This window comes from the organism of the source record quoted next, unplaced genomic scaffold (genome assembly GCF_019419815.1).
Source record: "Pyrus x bretschneideri cultivar Hongxiangsu unplaced genomic scaffold, Pyrus_bretschneideri_v1 Contig53, whole genome shotgun sequence".
Taxonomy (NCBI): Eukaryota; Viridiplantae; Streptophyta; class Magnoliopsida; order Rosales; family Rosaceae; genus Pyrus; species Pyrus x bretschneideri.
Window position 1 is genome coordinate 1,952,796 of NW_025999791.1, and position 23,787 is coordinate 1,976,582.

At 37.8% G+C, this 23,787-nt stretch overlaps 6 protein-coding genes across 10 annotated transcripts; 2 read left to right on the top strand and 4 right to left on the bottom strand.

Moving 5' to 3' along the window:
- The first annotated feature begins 1,529 nt into the window (after positions 1 to 1,529).
- Positions 1,530 to 2,642, top strand: LOC103968077 (serine/threonine-protein phosphatase 5-like). The gene has a single exon (XM_048570501.1). It carries the CDS (start codon positions 1,530 to 1,532, stop codon positions 2,640 to 2,642), a length of 1,113 nt encoding a protein of 370 aa, XP_048426458.1.
- Positions 2,643 to 3,892: 1,250 nt separating this feature from the next.
- On the bottom strand, positions 3,893 to 6,784 carry LOC103968059 (40S ribosomal protein S5). Of its 2 annotated transcripts, none has more exons than XM_009381388.2 (5): positions 6,628 to 6,784; positions 5,976 to 6,075; positions 4,848 to 5,119; positions 4,300 to 4,503; positions 3,893 to 4,164 (listed from the first exon to the last, which is right to left on the bottom strand). In XM_009381388.2, the coding sequence occupies exons 2-5, from the start codon at positions 6,069 to 6,071 to the stop codon at positions 4,110 to 4,112; spliced, it is 627 nt and encodes a 208-aa protein (XP_009379663.1). In that variant the 5' UTR covers positions 6,072 to 6,075; positions 6,628 to 6,784; the 3' UTR covers positions 3,893 to 4,109. The 2 variants fall into 2 exon arrangements, with proteins under 2 accessions (XP_009379663.1, XP_009379665.1); XM_009381390.3 differs by having other exon boundaries at positions 6,577 to 6,701.
- A 1,896-nt stretch (positions 6,785 to 8,680) lies between these two features.
- On the bottom strand, positions 8,681 to 10,949 carry LOC103968058 (40S ribosomal protein S5). 2 transcript variants are annotated; one of them, XM_048570542.1, is made up of 5 exons: positions 10,791 to 10,949; positions 10,204 to 10,304; positions 9,402 to 9,673; positions 9,075 to 9,278; positions 8,681 to 8,935 (listed from the first exon to the last, which is right to left on the bottom strand). In XM_048570542.1, the coding sequence occupies exons 2-5, from the start codon at positions 10,297 to 10,299 to the stop codon at positions 8,881 to 8,883; spliced, it is 627 nt and encodes a 208-aa protein (XP_048426499.1). In that variant the 5' UTR covers positions 10,300 to 10,304; positions 10,791 to 10,949; the 3' UTR covers positions 8,681 to 8,880. The 2 variants fall into 2 exon arrangements, with proteins under 2 accessions (XP_048426499.1, XP_048426500.1); XM_048570543.1 differs by lacking the exon at positions 10,791 to 10,949 and adding an exon at positions 10,759 to 10,782.
- Positions 10,950 to 12,723: 1,774 nt separating this feature from the next.
- LOC103968056 (40S ribosomal protein S28) lies at positions 12,724 to 14,199 on the bottom strand. The gene is made up of 2 exons (XM_009381385.3): positions 14,041 to 14,199; positions 12,724 to 13,165 (listed from the first exon to the last, which is right to left on the bottom strand). The coding sequence occupies exon 2, from the start codon at positions 13,162 to 13,164 to the stop codon at positions 12,967 to 12,969; it is 198 nt and encodes a 65-aa protein (XP_009379660.1). The 5' UTR covers position 13,165; positions 14,041 to 14,199; the 3' UTR covers positions 12,724 to 12,966.
- A 611-nt stretch (positions 14,200 to 14,810) lies between these two features.
- LOC103968060 (pentatricopeptide repeat-containing protein At2g20710, mitochondrial) lies at positions 14,811 to 18,890 on the top strand. Its single transcript, XM_018642316.2, has 2 exons — positions 14,811 to 15,143; positions 17,273 to 18,890. The coding sequence occupies exons 1-2, from the start codon at positions 14,850 to 14,852 to the stop codon at positions 18,485 to 18,487; spliced, it is 1,509 nt and encodes a 502-aa protein (XP_018497832.1). The 5' UTR covers positions 14,811 to 14,849; the 3' UTR covers positions 18,488 to 18,890.
- An 816-nt stretch (positions 18,891 to 19,706) lies between these two features.
- On the bottom strand, positions 19,707 to 23,374 carry LOC103968061 (BTB/POZ domain-containing protein At3g05675). 3 transcript variants are annotated; one of them, XM_009381394.3, is made up of 3 exons: positions 23,218 to 23,374; positions 21,753 to 21,810; positions 19,707 to 21,635 (listed from the first exon to the last, which is right to left on the bottom strand). In XM_009381394.3, exons 2-3 carry the CDS (start codon positions 21,762 to 21,764, stop codon positions 20,328 to 20,330), a joined length of 1,320 nt encoding a protein of 439 aa, XP_009379669.1. In that variant the 5' UTR covers positions 21,765 to 21,810; positions 23,218 to 23,374; the 3' UTR covers positions 19,707 to 20,327. The 3 variants fall into 3 exon arrangements, with proteins under 3 accessions (XP_009379669.1, XP_048426538.1, XP_009379668.1); XM_048570581.1 differs by having other exon boundaries at positions 23,110 to 23,359; XM_009381393.3 differs by lacking the exon at positions 23,218 to 23,374 and having other exon boundaries at positions 21,753 to 23,099.
- Positions 23,375 to 23,787: the final 413 nt, after the last annotated feature.

A 23,787-nucleotide genomic window follows, 5' to 3' on the forward strand; every position in this document is an offset into this window, starting at 1 on the left:
TAAGTTGTTTTCATTCCTTTTATTCTTAACAATATTTTCTATGATTTCAATTATGAATATGCACAACTAATTCTTTTTGCTAGGGCGAAGCCTTAAGCCTTAGCATGAATATGTAATTTTTATTTAATTGCTTGTGATTGATTGCATGCATACTTTGAATTATTGATCACCATGATTAAAACTATCTAATTGTCTTAATGCCTGATCACCATTAGGATCTTTAGAAAAGTAATTTAATGCAGTTTTGATTGGAAGGTTCCCTGTAATTGACGCTGGCTTCTTGTGATTAATAATTGTAATTTCACTTAAGATGAACACCACGTCTTAAGGGTTGCATGGTTTTTCACAGGGTTTTCATAAAGCATAATGAGCCTTTCATGTTCAGATTTGATCCGAACGTCCGGACGGGTTACATGTTAGATATACGTTCTATGTTGGAGGTTCCAAGTAGAATATAAATTAGGAAAACCTAACCTTCAGAGTGGCATGTGTAGATCGCAAGTGATTGGTAAAAATACATAGGATTGCTAGGTGATGGTGGAACCCTAGTGCTTTCGTAATTTGATTTTTCCAAAACAGTTTTCTTTCGCCTTCATCTTTAATATTGCAGATTAGTTTACTTTTACTAATTAAATTCGTTTTAATTTAAGTAGATTATAAAACCAATCATCTCAATTTTATGCTTTACAATAATTAATTGAAATTTGGTTGGTTTTGAATTATTTAATAATCCCTCTAGAGAACGACCTTGTGAGAACCGTTTATACTACAACAACCTTATCATTCTTGCAAGTAATATAGGAGTTTTTAACCCGTTTGCGTGTGTGGTAAAATCTTTATCATTAATCATTTCGCTTTCAGTTTTCACTTTTTTTAATATTAAAAAAAAATCTTATTTGGTAACTTCTTTTGGTTTTCTGTGTTAAAAAAAATGAAAACTGAAAATGAAAATCTAAAACTACTTCCTTAAGTTTTCAGTTTTCATTTTTATGAAAACTGAAAATAGTTACCAAGTTTGTTTTTCAAAAAAGTTAAAATTGGAAATCAAAGACTAAATTTGAAAACTGTAAATCAAATAGTTATCTAACGGTGCTAAATAAATAAATAAAAGTAAGGACAAAAACAGCATTCATCATCATCGTGCATGACCTGTGGGTGTAAACTAAAGAAACTTAGCTTGTTGCACTCACAAAGAAGCGAACTCAAAATGGCTCAACCAAGTATCAAAGTTAAATAAAGTATTTAGGAACTTACTCATAATCTCTCTCACACATCGATCCTTCTTTATTTTTCTACATAAGGAGGTATGTAGAAAAAAGAAATCCTATATCCACAAATACAAGGACTGTACCTAAATATTACTTCCTCATGTAAGTAGGAGAAAATCCTAATTCGACAAGTAAATCTAAATCTCCATGGATATTGTTTCCTTATTAAGGTAGGAGATTAGATCTATATAATCCCAAATGATTTGAGGAAGGTCGAATAAATATTTTATCATTCTCCAACAGAAAGAATCTGTCCAAACGATGCTGACGTTACAAGAAGCGACTGCAGTTGTTGGCCACAATAGTGGTGTGGCGGTCATGGCGGCCCTGGGGGAACGTTGGTGGCGCGGTGGCGGTTGCAACGAAAGTCGAGTAAATAACCACCACCGATATGCCAGTGAAGCTGGGGATATTGTTGTTAGTCTGGATTTTGTGAAGGAGATGATGGAGGATTTCAAGAACCAGAAAACATTACACCCACGACAAGCTTTCCAAATCATCTCACAGACGAAAGAACTGTTGCGAGCCCTGCCGTCCCTGGTTGATATAAGTGTTCCTGCTGGCAATCACATTACTGTCTGTAGCGATGTGCATGGTCAGTTCTATGATCTGGTAAATATTTTCGAGCTCAACGGGCTTCCATCGGAGGAGAACCCGTATCTGTTCAACGGAGATTTTGTCGACAGGGGATCTTTTTCTTTGGAGGTAGTCCTAACGTTGTTTGCATTCAAGTGCATGTGTCCATCAGCGATACATCTCGCGAGAGGAAATCATGAGACAAAGAACATGAACGTGATATACGGTTTTGAGGGCGAGGTCCGGTCGAAGTTAGGTGAAAATTTTGTGGAGTTGTTTGCTGAAGCGTTTTGCTGTTTACCGCTGGCTCATGTAATCAATAGCAAGGTTTTTGTAACGCATGGCGGTCTTTTCAGTGTCGATGGAGTGAAATTGAGTGACATTAGAGAGATAAATAGGTTTTGTGAACCTCCGCAGGAAGGGTTGATGGGTGAATTGCTGTGGAGTGATCCTCAAGCTACGCCCGGAAGAGGCCCGAGCAAGCGAGGTTCAGGTGTTTCTTTTGGCGGCGATGTAACAAGACGATTTTTGCTGGAAAACAATTTAAGTTTAGTTGTGCGATCTCACGAACTGAAGGACGAGGGATATGAGTTTGAGCATGACGAAAGACTCGTCACAGTTTTTTCTGCTCCGAATTACTGTGATCAGTTCGGTAACAAGGGTGCCTTTATTCGTTTCGAAGGACCAGATTTGGCTCAGATTTTTACTTTCTCAGAAGTGCCACATCCCGACGTCAAGCCAATGGCATACGCAAATAAATTCCTTCTATCCGCTATCCGACGACAACTTACCGGTTGAGTACAACTTTGCTTCAGAAGGCTACTAGAGATGGTGCTGCACGTCGAGTTGTTTTGTTTTTCATTTTACCTGTCTTTTCTTGTACTTGAACCCTAGGACGAACATTTCAGGCATTTTCTGTGAAATCTTGTGTTCTTGTGCTTGCTCGGAAGCCTGGTCACGATGAATTGTACCAATCAACGAGGGGTGTCGACGTATTGTCTATTCATTTTCAATCTTTTACACAACGTAAAAATCAAGTTTAGTTAATCACGACCTAAAAAAGCTGGAAAACTCCCTTGATACCGCCAACACTGCCCCTACCAACCTCCGAAAGGACGGTGGGAGGCGGTAGGGGCATCGTACCATGGTGGGCGCCTGCCCCGAGCGGTAAGTGCACTTCCACCATGGCAACACTTAACAAAGAATCAGGTGAGTCTCCAAGTAACGACCATTGCAAGTGCGAGATGATTATCAAAAGTTCAAAAAGCTTAATATTAATAAAATTCAAATCATCCGCAACACAATCCAAACTAAAGGATAACTGGTTTCATAACATAAATGACAGAGACATGTCTCACAGCCCCTTAACGGTTGGCCTTGGCAACTCTTTCGATCTCATCCTTCTTCTTGATTGCATAACTGCACATAAAACACGACTAATCGTCAGCGAAGAAACAATGATACAAGTGTGCGTTTATTCGTTTCAAAGGACCAGATTGCGCTCTGATATTTACTTTCTCAGCAGTGCCACATCCCGACGTCAAGCCAATGGCGTACGCAAATAATTTCCTTCCATCCTCTGTCCAACGACAACTTTCCGGTTGAGTACAACATTGCTTAGGAAGGCTACTAGAGAAGGTGGTGCTGCATGATGATAATTCCAGTTTCTTTCATTTACCTGTCTTATACTTCTCAACCCTAGGACGACGATTTCAGGCATTTCTGTGAAATCTTGTGTTCTTGTGCTTGCTCGGAAGCCAGGTTCGCGATATAATGTACTCATCAACAAAGGGTGTCGGTTATTCATTTTCAATCTTTTACACAATGTAAAAATCAAGTTGAATGAATCACGACATTAAAAACATGGAAAAACTCCCCCCCTGCCTCCAACACCGCCGAAGTTACCAACCTCCGAAAGGAGTGGGTGATGAGGGGCATTATACCATGGCCGGCGCCTGCCCCAAGAGGTAAGTGCACTTCCACCATGGCAACCCTTCCAAAAGAATCAGGTGAGTCTCCAAGTAACGACCATTACAAGTGCGAAATGATTATCAAAAGTTCAAAAACCATAATCTTCATAAAATTCAAATCATCCGCATCCAACGCTATAAAATTACACAATCCAAACTAAAGGATGACTGGTTTCATAACATAAATGACAGAGACATGTCGCACATTCGAAGCTTAATCCGACAACTTCTACATAGTGATTAAACAAAACACATACAAAATTCTCCCTGCTGCATAAAACTTCTTCGCAGCCCCTTAACGGTTGGCCTTGGCAACTCTTTCGATCTCATCCTTCTTCTTGATTGCATAACTGCACATAAACACGACTAATCGTCAGCGAAGAAACAATGATACAATGGAAAGAACATAACTTTAACAGAAATAACAAATTCAGATGAAAGAGCTTTGGAGAAAATAAGGTGTAATAGGCAAATAAGCGCATTACCTGTTAGAGGAACCTTTGGCAGCATTAATAAGTTCATCAGCCAAACACTCAGCAATAGTTTTAACGTTCCTGAAAGCAGACTCACGGGCACCAGTTGTGAGGAGATAGATAGCCTGATTCACACGTCTCAGAGGTGAGATGTCCACAGCCTGACGCCTAACCACTCCAGCAGATCCAATACGAGTTGCATCTTCACGTGGACCACTGATTGGCACAAAGAAATAAAAACAGGATATACAAACATACAGAATTGAAAGAAGAAGAATGGTCATATCCCTTGTAATCCAAACAGATAAAAATCAACATTTAATCAGGAAAACTATATTAAAGGGCACATGAGCATCCGCCCAAGCATCAAACAAGGGACTAAGCACAAGCACAACATATCTTATTACTATGAGAAAGATATTAACATATTATTTTTTTTAAATTATTATTATTAAGGGGATGGGGGCGTTTCAAACCTAGGACTCATGGGTGGAAACCCAACACACTATCCACTAGGATATTGGAGCACATGCAAGATATTAACATATTTGCGTATGTACCTGTTAACGACAGCATCAACAATAACTTGGATTGGGTTTAGATCAGTTAGCAAATGGATAATTTCCATCGCGTGCCTAACAATCCTGACAGCCATGAGTTTCTTTCCATTGTTTCTCCCATGCATCATGAGTGAGTTTGTAAGCCTCTCCACAATAGGACACTGAGCTTTCCTGAATCGTTTGACCGAGTATCTCCCAGCAGTGTGAGGTACATAAGTTGCATGCTTAGAAGGTGCAACTCCAATGTAATCCGCCAGTGAAATGTCACTGACCTACATGTTAAAATTATACGTTATCATTTCACATAAATAAGGGCAACAGATGTGATGAAGAATCACATAAAAAAATTAGTCCATACATTAGAAGATGCAAAACAATAAAATTAACAAGCTTTTGTCGACAGAATCCTTTTTCAGCATCTAAACAAAACAAAAAACAATTTGAGGTGTAAAAACCAATCAATCAACAGAAACACTTAATAGCGAGGAAAAGATGTAAGACACACATGGAATAAAAGAAAACATACATAAATGTTGGCTTTATCATTATAAATTTGAAAATCACAGTAAAAACAATATCAGCATATTCAGGATGACACAACATGCATGTCACCAAAACAAGTGCAACAAACTTTAGCCGACCTTGTTAAACATACAGTGAATCTAACACTTGACAGCCACAAGGAGGACGCATAGATTTCTAAACACCTAAAAGATCAAATCCAACACATATATTGATGTTGAGTCACACCTCCGTCATGTTACTTACAACTACCCAACAAAGAAACGAACACAAAGAGGCCTACAGTGAATTTAACACAAGACGGTCGCATGGAGGCCTCACGCAATTCTAAACATTTAAAAAAACAAATCCAATAAATCCATTGAGGTTGAGGCAGAAACCCGTCATGTTACTTACAACTACTCAACAATGATACGAACATAAACGCTGTCTTTGTTGCTATCCAACCATCAGTATATTCTAAAACAGAGTATCATAGCTCAAACCTACCTACATTAAACCTTTGTAGCTGCAAACATACATGTTGAAGAAAACCTTATTTCATCTAAATCATCACAGATAAGAGAACAATATAATTCTACAAGTCAAATAATAAAATCCAGAAACCTGGACATCATCAAAGCTCCACTTGTTGAACAGCTTCACGTCATAGTGAGGGTCCGTTGGTTCGGCTACAGGAAGAGGTACATCAGCAGCAGCCATGGTTCTGTTCAGTATAAACACAATTAAAGCTAGGAAAGTCTGAGCATTGACGCGATAAGCCGTTGGTACAATAAAAAAAATTGTAAAAATATTTGGTAATAGCTGCCATTAAAACCAAGCTGCAATGTAACACGCTGATAATCAAACTTCGCAAAAATATCAAAAACCAGAAAATGAGATTGCATAAACAATTACAGTCCCTCAAATGTTTCAAATTTGAATAAATTATAAAAATAAAAAAATAAAAAAAAATGGGAACCCTAACCCATGTTTCTACTAATCAAGTAATGAAATTGATGTAAATAAAATTCCAATAAAAATAAAAGGGGAAAAGGATACAAATCAGTAAATCCCTAACTTAATCACCTTAGTACCGTGGACCCTAATTTCCCATTTCAATCAACATACCAACTAAAAATTCAAATCTAATTCTAATTGAAGGAATAGCCTAATGATAATTAAATCCAGTTTCACAGTAAGTAGCAGATGCTATGCCAAAATTTACGCTATCAACGACGGGAAGCGGTGGAGGTGGGTGAGAGAGAAGAGGACTGACCGGGAGGTTCGAGTTTCAGACGAGTGAGCGAGAGGCGCCGGGGAAAGCGTGCTGAATCGCTGAAGACTAGGAAACGGCGAAGAGTGGGAGGAAGAGTATCTTTTAATCGGCTAGGGCTTTGGATCTCGGGTCGGGTCTAGTTTACCTTTCTTCTTATTTTGTTTTCTTGACGAAATTTCAGTTTTGGTCCCTATAGTTTTATTGAATTTCAGTTTTGGTCCTTGTGGTTTCAATTGTATCAATTTTAGTCCTTGTACTTTTGCAAATGATGCAACTCAAAGACACGCTATATTTTTTTTTTAGAGGTATTCATCAATTTCCCCCCTGAACTTGTGACCATTAGCCAATTTCCCCCCTCAACTTTAATTTTGGCCAATCTCCCCCCTCAACTCTCATAATTAGTCAATTTCCCCCCCTCAACTTTAATTTAGCCAATTTCCCCCCTCAACTCTTATAATTAGTCAATTTGCACCCTAATGTTAATTTTTTAATTTGATCATAATTAAACAAGTGTGTGTAAGAAACTAAATAAGATGTATGTTAATCATGCTCCTATATCTTTATCCTATTACAAATAGATTAAAATTTAGAATTTTACAATTTATCATAGATAGTATTATTAGTCATAATAAATCAACATGGAGTAATTTTATTTGATTTTTGACTATACAAAATTGATAACGAAAAGGATTGATGTGTAAAATTTTGTATGTGAATACAATTTTCTTTATAAAAGTGAAAGCTAAGTTCAAGTAAATTGCGGAGAATCGAGCTTTAGTGAAAAAATGGCTAGTCTATTCATAATTTTCGACTCCTTATTAAGAATAACCCATTTTATTGAAATAGGTCTGATCCATGAGTTTAGGATTATTATTTCTTTTTGTTATTATTTCTTCTTCTACATGCTTTAAACCCGATTCATAACTTTTTCTTATAATCAACCCATATCACATACTAACTGTATTATGTTTTTGTACATTTTACCCTATATTATGCAGGTGAGTTTATGTTAATTTTAGTACTTTGTTGGAAGTTATTAGAAAGATTGAAAATTAAGAAAAGAATAGATGGAAAATTTAAAAAAAAAATTAATTAATTGTAGGGTGCAAATTGACTAATTTTGAGAGTTGAGGGGGAAATTGGCCAAATTAAAGTTGAGGGGGGAAATTGACTAATTATGAGAGTTGAGGGGGGAAATTGGCCAAAATTAAAGTTGAGGAGGGAAATTGGCCAATGGTTACAAATTCAGGGGGAAAATTGATGAATACCTCTTTTTTTTATCTATTTGCTCTTAAATTACTAAAATGCCCATGCATCAAAGTGGCACATGCTTTTTCTAGTTTAGTAGTAGTTAACTGACTGGATGAAAGATGTAACATGTCATTGAATTGCGTAGTTTGAGAAATTACATAAACTAAAATTGAGACAATTTGAACCATAGAGATTAAAAGTGAGCTTCAACTAAACTATAAGGATCGAAAGTGAAATTTTGCCTTTTTTATTTTTTTTATTTTTTTATATTTTTAAAGTGTTTATATTGAAATTCAAATTTGAATGAAAAATGTAACATGTCATTCAATTGCATCGTTTGAGAAACTACATGAACTAAAATTGAGATAGTTGAAACAATAGAGACCAAAAGTGATCTTTAACCAAACTATAAGGACCGAAAGTCAATCTTGCCTATTTTATTTGTTTGAATTTTTTAAAATGTCTACATCGAAAATCCTAATTTCCAGATTACGCTTTATCAAAGCGACTGAAAGCAATCACTTTTAAGGGGAGGAGATGACGGCTACCCCGCAATACAGTGCACATAAATACAATTGCTTTTCACCACTATAATAAAACAACACCGTACCCATATTCTTCACAGACTCAATCTTCCTAAACTGCAAAAACCTGTGGTTCTAGTATTTTTCTAACTTTTATTATTTAAATTTAAACTTTTCACAAGAGATTTTATACGATTATGTTCTTGTTTTTGCAACTTTCTTACCCCGAGTGGACATACATACAACTAGTTCAGTGGGGTTGCTTTGTCAACAGCTACTAAAGTTTTGAAATTTTACTATTCAAATGTAACATAATTCAAATAAAATTCAACTCAACAAGAATAATTGAGATCTTCATAACAAAAAAATTGACGCGCAATTCTCATGCTATAGGGTGAATCCGACAACTTCTTAAGCAACAATCGAATAAACAAAACGTAGACAAAACTCCCGCTTCATAAAAATTTTCGGCAGCTCCTTAACGGTTGGCCTTAGCGACTCGTTCGATCTCATCCTTCTTCTTGATTGCGTAACTGCACAAAATGGAGCACAAATAAGTCAGGAAAGAAACCAATGAATCGAGGGAAACAAATGAAAAAAGCACAGAAATAAGAGTTTAGAGAGAAAATAACGAGTAATAGGCAACGTGCATATGAAACAAGTCGTCACTACCTGTTAGAGGAACCTTTGGCAGCATTAATAAGCTCATCAGCCAAACACTCTGCAATAGTTTTGACGTTCCTGAAAGCAGACTCACGAGCGCCGGTTGTGAGGAGATAGATAGCCTGATTCACACGTCTCAAAGGTGAAATATCCACAGCCTGACGCCTAACAACTCCAGCAGATCCAATACGAGTTGCATCTTCACGTGGACCACTGGTCGGTAGAAAGAAGACATACAACAGAAAAATTAGAAAAAGGTGTCAAAGATACAAGTAATTACAAGGCAAAACATGTTACTACTATGAGACAGATATTAACATATTCCCGTCCATGTACCTGTTAACAACAGCATCAACAATAACTTGGATTGGGTTCAGATCTGTTAGCAAATGGATAATTTCCATTGCGTGCCTAACAATTCTGACAGCCATGAGTTTCTTTCCATTGTTTCTCCCGTGCATCATGAGTGAGTTTGTAAGCCTCTCCACAATAGGGCACTGAGCTTTCCTGAATCGTTTGACAGAGTATCTCCCAGCAGTGTGAGGTACATATGTTGCATGCTTGGAAGGTGCAACTCCAACATAATCCGCCAGTGAAATGTCACTGACCTATATGTTGCACATCACATAGTATAAATAGTAGATGTGAGTAACACAGATTAACCAAGTCAAATGTCACTGACCTAAATGTTTCACATCACAGAGTATAACATGTTTATATTTAAACCGAGCGCAGTGACGTTTTAGGATTCATACAGCCGACCCCACTTAGTGGGATAAGGCTTTGTTGTTGTTGTTGTTGGTTTGTAAATTTACAGAAATACACGCTAAAATCATAATGACAACAAACTTAGCCTATGACTTTCACTGTAGGCCATAAAGATATCTAAATTTTTTTTAAACCAAGACAACAACCGACATGAAAATGCAAAACGAATACATAACCTATGGTGACCCACAACAGGTCCACTCTAAAGCATTATCAATATCCACACGAAACCTAATGTACTTCTGAACATAAACAATCAGGAACTTAAGTCCAGCTGCACTTAGTTTTACCAAACTCAGCCTTGCTTTATCAAATTCATCATATATTTTGGAAAATTAGAGCACACAGTCCAATCAAAAAAGGCAGAAACCTGGACATCATCAAAGCTCCATCGGTTGAAGAGCTTCACGTCATAGTGCGGCTGTGTCGGTTCCAGCACCGGAGCAGCTAGATCAGCAGCGGCCATGGTTTCTGTATAACAGCAATTCAAGCTACAAAAGTTAGAAAATCAGCTCTAAACCCTAGTTGATTAAATTTAAAACACCTTCACCCAGCAAATGAGATTACATAAATTTGATCACTATTGGACACTGTCCGCCTCAAATGATCCCAATATTGAACAAATTAAATAATTATGGGTTCTTAATAGTTAACACATATTATACAAATCAAGTGGTAAAAATCAGATAAATAAAATTAGCAAGAAAATTAAAAATTGAAAAAGGGCATAAATCACTAGCTTAATCACCTTAAACCAAAATTTATATTCTAAATTTCGTATTTCAATTCAGAAATTGAAAATGCAAGCTTAATTCTAAATAAATGGGAAACACTACGAAGCATTAAGAGTAAAAGATCAAAAAAAAACAAATAAATAAATAATTAAAAAAAAAAAAAACATTAGCAATCGACGAAAGGAAGTTACAGTGGTGGTGGGTGAGAGGGATGAAGGCTGACCTGGAGGTTGGAGTTTCAGAAGAGAGGTCAGAGAGACAGAGATTGAAGAAGAAGACAATACAAATGGCGCCGCGATGTGGAGTGCTGAATCGCTCGAGACGAGGGAACGGCGCAGGGCAAGGAGGTGAAACAAAGGAAATAGTTCTGAATCAATTAGGGTTTGGGTTAGGTTTACTCTTTTACCCTTCGTTATGGAATTTATTTAACATCAACCCTGATTCTGTATATAAAATATAAATTAAAAATTTGGTCGATGAAGTTTTGGTTTTCTCAATTTACATCATGTATTAAAATTGTATTAATTTTATGTCATTAATCGGATTAATTGTTTAATCTTCGTTAAATTGATGACATATTATGAGTGAAATCCTATATGAGTTAACATGAAAACCAAATGTGCATCAGATTTATCAACTTAATAAAAATTAGATAAACATAAATAAAAAACGTAAATTGATACAATTTTAAAACTTTGCAGTAAAAATTTGAGGCTTTGAGCAAACTAGAAACTCGTAACATTCTTTAATCAAACCAACCCCTTTCGAAACCGGAGAAATGTTCAAAGCGAGCCAGTCGATAGGCACTTCATTCGCTTGTCTACGAACACAAGAAAATCCAGCGAACGTGAGAACTCCAAAAAATTTAAGGGCCAAATATGACATTTAACGTTTGTTACACCTCCTTAGGAGGGATTGGCTTGGACTACCTTAAGTAGGACTATAATCCTACGTTTGGTAGGTTGTGGGACTAAAATAAATGGGACTCGCCTCGACTACGAGTCCCTACGCGCTTCGCTAAAGCTCTCAGCCTAATCCCACGCTTTCGCTTGGTATTAGCAAGGACTAGAAGAAGGAAACCAGGCCGACATCCAATCCCCACTTTCGCTTGCTAACCCCACCCAGTCCCTCCACGCTCCGCCTTCTTCTGCGGAGCCGTCACCATGGCCCGGCCGTCGGCAGTGACCCACCTTCATCTTTTGTGCAACCAAGATTCGGTGTCGTCGAGGGAGGACGACGACGAGCTTGAAGAAGAGATCATCAACGACCAAGATTCGGTGTCGTCGAAGCCACCTAAAGGAATAGTTTTGATGTTTTACACTGCGTTTCCAATTCTGGGTTTAGTTTTGATGTTAAATTTCTTTCTTTATTTATTTATTTTTTTTTTTGGATTTAATTTTGTTTATTTTGGGTTTTAATTCTGGAGTTCTGGACCTCTTGATATCATATCGATTGCAATCCTAAAAATTGGAAACAATGAATTTGGCTCCATGTGGCGTTGCATTTCTTTCTTAATTTCTTGTTCTCTTATTAACAAAAAAATTGGGTCAATATTTTAGTCCGACATTTAGTCCAATACTGCACCAAACGCTTCACTAAGTTAGTCCAGTTTAGTCTAGTCTAAGCCAGTCCAGCTTAGTCCTTGAAGCTAATCTAGTCCGAGATAGTCCGGCGCAACAAACGCCCCCTTAGCACTCTCCTTAGAATTGGGATGACCATGTGAATTTTATCAAAATTTGGGGTCTTTTTGTTGCTTATTTGCTTCCAACCATAGCACGTAGGTGTTCTACTATTCCGAGTAACTTAGGGCATGCTTAATGACCTCATAACACATCAAGTCCGCCCAACAGTGGTGCAGAGACTAGAACGCCTTTGCCCACTCAACTTAGGCTCCGGCATACTACCAATAACCTTAACACCATGCTTAGTTACAGCCGACACTTCAAGACTCGATGGCTCTTCTTTGTTGCTTGAATCGCTTCTCACCAGATATTTGCATTCACCAAGTGTTAGAACCAGAATCATATGATGTATATTCTCTTGCAAATAACGTGAAAAAGTTTCAAAATTCAAAGAATAAAATGATTAGCAATTTAGCAAAATCTGAGTGGCTATGGAAAGAACATATGCTAAGTTCTTTTTCACTATTCAAAACGAAGAGGAAGGATAAATTTGATACCAAATTTCAATGCCGACAAAGCAACAAAACATTGTAACTTTTAAGAACTAAAATTGTTGCTCAATAACCATAACATCTCATCACAAAAATAAAGTCTGTAACGCTAGTAATACGCATTAATGGTAAAACCATAGTCATTCACCAACACAAAATAACACTTGTTTGCAAAGAACCTAAACTCAGACATAGGAGCATCGACAAACAAGCCCATCTCAGATGATTACCGCAACCTTCTTGCCTCCCTCTCGGACTCAAGCAGGGTAAGGATATCCCCCTCCCTGACTGGTCCCTTGACGTTCCTCATGATGAAACGGTTCTGGTCATCCAGAAACTTGACCCTCACTTGAGTCACCTGCCCACGAGATCCAGTCCGTCCCATCACCTTGATCACAATAGCATGCTTGATCGTGTTTTCCATTCTTAACAGAAAACAAAACAGAAAAGAAAAATTTAGAAAACGCAAAACGTCAATTAACACTACAATCTAGCCAGCAAAGCAGGCTGAGTTGTATGAGAAATATATTGAAATACAACATATATGCAACAAGTTAGCGGGTAAAGGAAAGCAACAATGCAAAATTATGCCTCTTATCTTAGTTTGTAAAACAAGAAACAGAACAAACCAACTAGTACAACACCAAAGAGGTAAAATGGAAAGCGAAATCCCGCCAGCCTCATGAGATCACGAGGGCAGACCGGTTTACAAAGCATTATGAATTTAGGATAATAAGTATAACAAAAGTTAAGATTCAAGACCCACCACAAACAGAGCAACAAAACTCAATACAACAACAACAGAACCTTTTCCCACTAAATGGGGTCGGCTATCGAATCCTAAAACATCATTGCGCTCGGTTCTGTGTTACGTCTTCCGATAGAGCAACAAAACTCAATAGGGTATAAAAAATAATGGCATTTGGTAGCTTCCATTAACAATTGAGCTGCAAAGTAACTTTCAGATGATCGAACTTCCTCCGAAAAAGTAATATAAAGAAATATGAAAACCAGTATATCAGATTACATAATCACTATTGACAGTTCCTTAATTATTGCGATATTAAAAAAAAAGAAACAAAATAAAAATCGAGTGTAAGGGACCAAACCCAACGATATTTTTCTACAATTAAACCAAAATTTCGACAAACAAACAAAAATTAAACAAAAAAATTAGTAGAAGGACGAAAAAAAAATCCAAACCTAATTCTAATTAAAAGAATAACATAAAGGAAGAATTAAGACAAAATATACATTGCGATGGCAGATGCAATTACAGAGATAAGCTATGAACACTGACCTGGAGGTTGGAGTTTCAGAAGTGACTGCAGGAGCTTGGAGAAGACGAAAAACGGCGTCGGAAAAGGGTGTGTTGAATCGCTCAAGACGAAGGAACGGCGCTGCTAAGGGTGTGTTGAATCGCTCAAGAGAGTTAATATAGTTTAGTCGACTAGGGTTTGGGTTGGGTTTACTGTTTTGCCCTTCTTATTGTATCTATTTCACATCCACCGACCGATGTGTCAAAGTTCACGGGCAAATCGGTAAATAGATAAAATTCAGGGAAAATGGAAATGTAAAGTACTTTAGGCTTATTTATTATTTAGTAGAAATTGTAACAATAATTTCTAAATTTTAATTTAATTAGAGTAAAAATTATATAATTAAAAATTTGTGCTTATTAGTCTTTTAATTTATTAAAACGTGCAATTATAGTATTTTTTATTTTGTCAATTTTTTTAGAATTTTTGCTAAAATGAGTCGCTTAGGCAAGTGAGTCTGAATCAAGAGACAAATATGAAAAATCAAACAAGAAAAATTATGACAATGATCTTTCAAGTTTAACCCAATTATAGCAATAGTTATTCTAACATAATTCATTTTGACGAAATTCTGGTAAAGTTGACGAAAATGACCATGTTTTTATGAGTTAAGGAATGGTTATGGATTTTAGCTAAGCGGCCATTACTTCAATTAAATTAAAATTAGAAATCCATTTATTTAATTTTCTTTTGTTGTTCATGTGGACACGACGTCGTTTCTCCTCGTAGTTCATCATATTCTCTTCGTTTAAGCCCCAGTTTTGACCCCGCCACTTGCTCTCTCTCCGAAATGAACCGCTCTCGCCTGTCGTCGCTGTTCAATTTCTACTCTCGTTTCGGTTTCCGAAAAGTACCGGGCGTTTCGCTTTACTCGACGGAGACGTATCCCCGGCCTTACAGAGAATCCTGGAGAGGCACACTGAACACCCTCTACCGTCGGATTTCTCGCGCCGGAGATCCGGCGGCCCCCATTACGCCGATTCTCGACAAATGGGTCGAAGAAGGCCGAACCGCACACAAAGATGCTCTCGTTACCATCATCAAGGAGCTCAGGCAGTACAAGAAGCACAAGCACGCTCTTGAGGTACTAGTATTTTCTATTTTCTGTTTGGTTGCCTGGAAAATGTGGAAATGAAAATAATTTTGGGTTCTTATTCAAATTTTTAGTTAAATTAATGAATATTCTGTTGCACTCGGTGGCATTGAATTGTCAATGGATAGAAATTGTGGTAATTGAGTAGCTTAATTGTTTTTCTATCTCCTTTTGAATGCATTTAGTGACTGTTTATAGCTCAGTGTTTTTGCCCTGTTTTGGCCCCACAATAAAGTGTTATAGGGTCTAATAAATTCGAGTTCTCATTCAGGTTTTTACTTAATTTATCAAATATTCTGTTGAAATCGGCGAAACTGAAGTGTCAATGGATTGAAGTTGTGCTAATAGGGTAGCTTAATTGTTTTCCTATCAGAGTTTGATTGCATATAGACAGACCTATAGGGCATAGTTTGAAAAATGAAAAGTAGAAAATGATGAGATAGATACCTGTATCCAGAAGAGCCTAGTGGTGTTGGATGATCACCCAAAAAACCCCAGCAAATTTCCATCTTTGTTATTATTTTTCTCTTTTCTCTTCCACTTGGATCCTTTTTCTAATGCTTTGTAAACAAAGGAATAATTAAGCTTTGCTCTGATTAATTAATTTTGTGGTTTTCTGTCCTTGGAAATGTGTTTTGTTTATTTTATCTGTTTAATTTTTCCTTAAACTGAACTATCTAGGCCTCTGATTTTTTTGGTTATCTTGGTTATGTTTAACTAAATTAAACATGCCATGGACCAAACGAATTTACCAACTCTATAATTTCGAACAAGGCTTCTATTAGGCACTAAACCCAAATTTATAACCACGGCTTCCTGAATAACAGTCTAAGTTGGAGCTTGAAACAACAGTTTGATCTGCCACTTAGTACTACGGTCTAGTGGTATTCCTCTTCGTTTGTAAGGGAGAGGTTTTAGGTTCGATCTGTAGATTTAAAACGAGAGCATGGTCACATCAATATATACTGAGAAAAGCAACTCACGTTGAACAAGTTTACTGAAATGTGTTGTTCTGGTTCACACGTGTCCTTTATACACTAAATAAAAAGTCATCTTGCTTCAAATAAATTCATTAACAACTCTTTTCAATAATGACATATCACGTGTTTTTTTTCTACATAACATAATATTATTGAATTAAAACATCACATAACGAAAAACTCACTTCATGTAAGGCATCGAAATCTTAAGTTCAAAGAAAAGCACATAAAAAATGGGACGTGGGAATGACTGAGTGCCAGAGTGAGTGGCTTTGGTCGATGCTTACAAAAGAAGGAATAAATTGCGTTGATGATGTCACCCGAAGGATATTGAAATATGGCCGTTGAATGGAACCCTTCTGACCTAAATGAAACCGTATAAGAGGGATCCTTCTATTGGAGCGGAATAGGATTGTGCCCTCATATCCACCATTTCGAGGCCATGTATTGACCATGTAGTGGCCATTTAAAGTTCAGTGTTTGGCCCTTTTTAGCCCCATTATATATGGTTGTTGTATGATCAATACATGGTCACGAGACAGCCGATACAAGGGCACTGTCCTATCTCGCTCCAAGAATGGAAGGGGATCCCTCTTAGGGCTGGTTTGGTATTGCTGTGCTTTGAAAAAAAGCTGTTCCTGCTGTGCTGTGAGAATAAGCAGTTGTGAAATAAAGCAGCAGAGTGTTTAGTAAACTTTTTTTGTAAAAGTGTTTTTGAAAAAAAAAGTAGTATTATAGTGTTTGGTAAACTTTTATGTAAAATAGATGTGAAAAAAAGCCGGTTTTTCAAAGCTGGGTTTTGCAGCTTCTTGTTTTTAGCTTTTTTTCACCCAAAACTATGAAAAAAAACTGAAGCTGAAGTTTACCAAACACAAAAACAACTCCCAGCTTTTTTTGATATCATTTTTTTTCAGAATCACCTCAGTACCAAACCAGGCCTTAGAAGGAGCTCATATTCATTTAGACTGTTAACTCTGAGAGCCATGATTAGAATTCAAAATAAGACCACCCCAAGTGGTCAAGCTTCCATCTGTTTCATCATCTTGATACTTGGATTTCTGGAGAGTGATTGTCTTGTCTAGTATATTATCAAGTGGCAACCCAACTTCTGAAAGTTTGATTTTGTTTATTTATTTGCAGGTATCAATGTGGTTGTCTGATAAACGGTACTTCGAGCTTACGATTCCCGATGTTGCCATCAGGCTTGATTTGATTGGAAAAGTTCATGGAATAAAACAAGCTGAGGATTATTTTAACAACATTCCAAAACAGTTGAAAGGTCGGGATGTTTACTGTGCTCTACTGAACATCTTTGCTCATGCAAAACTTGTGGAAAAGGCTGAGGAAATTATGCAGACGATGAGGGATTTGGGGTTTGCTAGGACACTGTTGTCCTACAACATTTTGCTCAATTTGTATTATCGGACTGGAAACACTGACAAATTCAATGTTCTAATGAGTGAAATGGAAGAGAGGGGCATTGGTCGTGACAAATACACTTATGGTATCCAGCTCAATGTATGTGCAGCTGCTTCTGATCTTGAGGGAATTGACAAGGTTATGGCAGAGTGGGAATCCAATCCCGAGGTTCATATGGAATGGGATAGTTATACCAATGCAGCAAATGGTTATACGAAAACACAAAATGTGGAAAGGGCTCTGGCAATGCTAGAGAAGGCTGAGAAACTGATACCAAGTTCTAAAAGAAAGAGGGAAGCATATGAGTACCTTATGACACAATATGCAGCACTAGGGCAGAAAGATAGTGTTATGAGACTGTGGGAACTATACAAGAAGGACTTGAAAATATACAATAGGGGTTATATAAGTGTAATAACCTCGGTCTTGAAGATTGGCGACATTGAAAGTGCCGAGAAGATTTATGACGAATGGGAATCCAAGAATTTAACTCCAGATATTCGTATCCCAAATTTCTTGATCAGTGCTTATACCAAAAAGGGCCTAGTTGACAAGGCTGAATCCATTGTTAACAGGATAGTGCTAAAGGGTGCGAAACCGGATGCAAAGACTTGGTACTATCTGGCAAAGGGCTATCTCAATCATGACCAAACTGAGAAGACAGTTGAGTCGATGAGGAAAGCACTTGCAGTTGTTGAGGGGTCACGGTGGACGCCAGACAGGGATGTTGTGGCTGCCTGTATGGAATACATGAAACAGAAAGCGGATGTGGAGGGAGCTGAAGAATTTATACGACTACTCGGGGAGAAGTGTAGTTTCCCCGAAAGTACTCAGGAAAAGTTGTTGGCTTACATGAATAATGAGGATTCAGTCACTGTAGAAATCGGTGACCTGGAATGGGATCATCTGAACAGAGTTCTGAAAGAAGTGGATTAGGGTTTAGGTTCCAATTATCCGTTTCTGTGTCAGATACGGATTTGAGAATCGTTGACGGTGTCTTGATCTGAAAATCGTTGGCGGGTGGATTCTGATTCCATTTCCTCCGGGGTACGTAGTTTAGTCGATATTTAGTTTCTCTTTTGATGAGCATTTTGTTGTCCCCACTGTTCTAAAAATCCCCGACTAGACGCTAGGCGGCGGACCACCACCTCGATTAATGCCAAGGCATTTGAAAATTAAGAAAGAGCGCCTAAACCTATTGAGGCGTCTCCTTCTAGGCATTTGCTTAAGTTGCGACTCACTTAGTCAGAACATAAATAACTTTCATTTTGCATTTTATTCTTTTTCAATAAATTGTAAGAGACTTGTTGAATACTTAAATGAACACACATTATATGTTTGTTTCCCATGTTTTCATTAGGTTTCAATACTTTATAATATATATATATATATATGTCATTCTATTTTGTAGTTTATAATGAAATTATATATATTTTAAGTATAAACGGATACTTATTTACACGAAATATAATAAATTTACTTAAATCTGTCTACTCTGCCTAGGCGCCCGCTTAGACCCTGTCTAGCCGTCTAAGCGCTAGGTTCGAACCTGCCGCTCGACTAACGTGTAATGTCTTTTAGAACCTTGGTTGTCCCAACTAGTGGACTTGCTGGTGGTCTGATCTATCCACTGTTATATGAAGGATGTTGGTACTAATCCTTTCTCCTAATCACCATTTGTGCAATTTGCCTATTACAAGTTATGACAAAAGATTTGATGAACTACCGATAAAGATTCAAAAGCACAAGACTCAATCCCAATTCATATACAAAATTGGTCAACTGCCAATGAAGATTCCTTTTTATCTGACAAAGTGCTAGTATAAAGAGTTCAACTTTGCTCAACCCCCGTGCTAAGGTGATGTTCACCTCCCATTGATTGCCGTTAAGTTGGTTTGGTTTAATTGATTTGGCCCTGCAGCTTGTGCCTGCCTCCCTGAGCTCTAATTGCTTACAAAGCAACACTGATTGATGAGTTTGGAGCCCGCCCTTCTCATTGGCTTGTATTACCCTCCTCAACCATTGCCAACCTGTAAGGCCACTCTCAAAGAAGTCTCGCCTTACCTACGCATTATGCTATGCCTTGAGCTGACCTGGTACGACCGGACCGAGTCTGTATATCTAGTTCACTCACTATCATGTGGTGTAAAAACAATGAATCTCGAAATTTAAATAGTTTCATTCAATTTCTTTTTTCCGTTGGCTTCAGACTAATTAGCTTTGGGAATATGGTGTTTCAGAGAAAGCTAGCTGTGAAGTTACAGCATTGTAGGTGTTCCGATGGTTATGAACAAATATTCGGTAATTAAAGTCTGGCGTTTACAGGGTCAGGGGTGCTTGGAAAATTTCTTTCTTCCTTCAAACTGATAACTCAAATCTGCACAGCACAGGGTCAGGATCAATGGGTGAGTCTTGCGCACAGAGGATGCTTCAAGCTGCAACGATTTGGATGGAAAAATGTTTGAACTGGGTTTTGGCGGGCTTCGCTTATCAGTTCTGTGGATGGTTCACTGCTCGGCATCAAACTTTGTTGCCTGCCAGTCATAGATGGATACTAGAAAGATGTCGGCGGAAGCTCTCATATTGCATCGGAGTCATGAGACCCGAAATCAAATGACATATGACACCCTCGAGCTACTAATTCAAATATTCCATCTACTTCCTGCGGTCTTTCCCCAATCTCCCCAATTTTTCGTAAAACACATTGGTTAAGAAAGGGCGTCCGAGAAATCAGTACGAAAATGGTTGAAAAGGATCAAATGAAGAGGTTAATGACTTAATGTGTATCGATTTTCTCATGGTTCACCGATATAAATGATAGTCTTCTTTTGGAAACCTTGGATCTGTAACACCATACCTCAAATGCCTCGGTCAGGTCAGGATATTGAATATGTTCATTCTCCAACCATTCAGTCAATATCTCCGCCTGCTCGACGGATGGAAGCGTAAGAATTATGGAAACAAATGTGGATTCCAAGGATTGCCACAGTTCACTATCCATCTTTAGTGCAGGAGCGTCATCACCGGTAGTTGTGGCAGAATCGATCACTGGTTTCGCAACCCTCACAAAAGGAAGCCACACCTTAACCATATGAAGCCGTTTTGCAGTTGGCAAAATGACAGTGCCGTAACCTATTGCCTCTAGAATCTTTGCTGCAACCTCAACAATCCTAAGCTTTGTCTCAATTAGTTCAGCTGTCGGCCTTGCTTGCTTTACAACGTTAACTATTTTATCCGATGCATCCATCCAATTGCAGACAAGTTCCCTCATAGTTTCCAACTTAGTTAATATCTGGCATGCCCACGACAGATCTGATAAAAATGTTTGAAACGACTGCATCTTCCCTCCATCAGAAGATAATTCTACTTCACATAACAAGGCTTCTAATAGATTACTAAATCTTCCAAATAATCTATTCACACATTCTTTCACCTCGGATTTGATCCCATCATCGGCTGTTAAGAGCGGGGCATCATCATCTTCAGTAATCATGTACTCAAGCTGCTCCTGGGCAGAAGACTTGAGATCATTCATGATTGGAGGAGGGCACGATGTGGCAAATCGGATGGTTGACAAAAATATCCCCATAATTGATGAGTGATTGACTGGAAGAAGACGGGCAAGAATTGGCTCCACTTGTGATCCCAGGCGTGGTACGATCTTTAAAATGTCCTCCTCCTCGGACTCTTCCCAGGAAACTGCTTCTAAGTAGTTCACACAAGCAGTTATGATTTGTGGGCATCCAAGCTTGACAGCCACCTGGAGAATTCCAATGGCGTTTTTTACACCATGCCACAAGTTACCAACTAAGCCATCTACTGCGACGTAAAAAAGGCGGAGAACAATGACATGGTGGTCAAATTCTGATTCTTGGCAGTATACGTCAACGCAGTTGCGTGAGTCAAGAATCTGACATGTTGGCCAATTTTCAGATAGGCGATCAGCGAAATACTTGCTCTTTTCCATGAGGATCTGGGAATGACAATATAGCCGATCATCCCGCCCATCCTCTGTGCGTATCCTCACAACAACATCACTGGTTGATCGGTCCCCAATCCGGCTAGACGTACTTTTTTCAGAACCCTGAAAGAAAAGAACATTAAACAAATACAAGAAATAACAGACTTATCATACAAAAACAGGAATGAGGATAACAATGACAAAAACATTTAGAGTTGACAATTGCTAGGGGAAACTTACAAGATAGTCCATTGGAGCGTTAAGCACTAATGAGTATACCTTGAACACATGTTGGAATCTGTACATAAACATGATTAGCAAAAATATTAGGAGCAACCATCATTCAATTTCCATACAAACCGAATAAAAAAAGAGCAATCCCGAGCCAACAAGGCTCCCCACTTTCCAAGGGTTGGGGGAGGAACGTCTATCGTAAGCAGCCTTACCCCTTGCTTTGCAAAGAGGCTGTTTCCACGACTCGAACCCATGACCTTTTGGTCACAAAGGAGCAACCTTTCGTTGCGCCAAGGCCCACCCTCTTCCATACAAACTGGATATTTTTCAAAATTTCAATTGTTTTCCGTTTCAGTTTGGCTTGAAATAGCAACAATTATCAACATATTGAGCTGATTGTTGCAAGTTGGATCATAAAAGAATGAAATCACGCCTTATGAGAAACATTATGTGACCCAAAAGAGTTGAAAAGTAGATTTATGATATTATGGGACACTTTTCCCAGACTAACCAAACCATTTCACTATTGCCTGGTGCAGCAAAACAGCCGATTGCATGTGAGTTCTTGTTACATTTCAACTATATACCAGTTCAGATGATAGCAAAACAAAATTCAACCGAAGCCTTATCGAGCGGTAACGATTCCATTTACTTCTAACTAACTAGCTTAAATCCAAATTCTCAACTAGTTGATGCAGATACTTCTTATGTTTTTTCTCCTTTAAAATTGCTCAAAAGAACTTGGGAACCCATACCATATCAAATCTATATGATCATATCAAACTACGATCTGCCGATCTACTCTGACAAACACAGTCTACAACTCCAAGTTATCCGAAAACATGGCAAGTAATAGAACAAACAGAAACAGAAAAAAACATTTAAAGATTTCAAAATCGAACATAAACTAATATGTCGTTAAAATTAAAAACAAGAACAGAAGAACAAGAAGATGAAAACTAATGCATACATAAATTCCTTTTGAGGATGAAATATGTTGATATATAACCAAGTGCAGTGGCGTTGTAAAATTCATATAGGCGATCCCTCCTAGTGGAATAAAGCTTGTTGTTGTATCTACATATTAGATTAAAAATTTGAACTTTATTTGACTGGACCTCAATTTTTCTTCTTCCAAATATTGCATAAATTTATGTAAGTATTGGGACTAACCCCATATGTTTCTACAAATAAATTTACAAAAATGAGAGAAAAAAAATAGCAAGAAAGGGACTTAATTAATCGCCTTTAAACCAAATTTTGTGATTCAAAATTTCCAATTTCAATTCACAAACCCAACTAAAAATTCAATTCTGATTCTTATTAAAAGAATAACGGAACGAAGAATTAAGAAGTGACATACAAACTGAATTTGATAGTCAGTAGTAGATGTGATGAGAGCGACAAGCTATAAGCTATCAGCTATAAGGGACGGGAAGTTGCAGAGATGGGGTAAGGGATGAACAATGACCTGGATGTTGGAGTTTCGGGCGGGTGTGAGAGAGCTTGCGAATGACAAGAAAATGGCGCCGGAGGGGCCTGCTGAATCGCTGAGCAAAAAGAACGGCGCAGGGCAAAAGGTTCGGAGATGCAACAGTTGTCGAGTTTATTTTTTAATTATTTTTCTCTATTTTCTTCTTTTAAAGATTAAACCATGTGCTTTAGTGGGGCACGTGATATCTACTGTTTTAAAACCTTCGCCTAACGTCGTCTAGACCTCGTCTAGGCTCCAATTATATTTTAGGTGGCCGGTCACCGTTCTCATTAATTTCTACATGTTTGAAAACGAAGAATGGGCATCTAGACCTGCTTTGGCGCCTGCCTTGCCTGTTCATTCCTGCTTAGGCACCCCAGCCTAGGTCACAACTCTCATTTAGACAAAAAGTAAATAATTTTCATTTTGTGTTTCATTGTTTCTAATAAATTGTAAAAGACTTGTTGACTACTTAGATGAACACATATTATATGAAGTTCTCCCATGTTTTCATTCCCCCTATTTGGCAGATCGGATAAAGGATCAGATAGGACTAGTTATACTGAC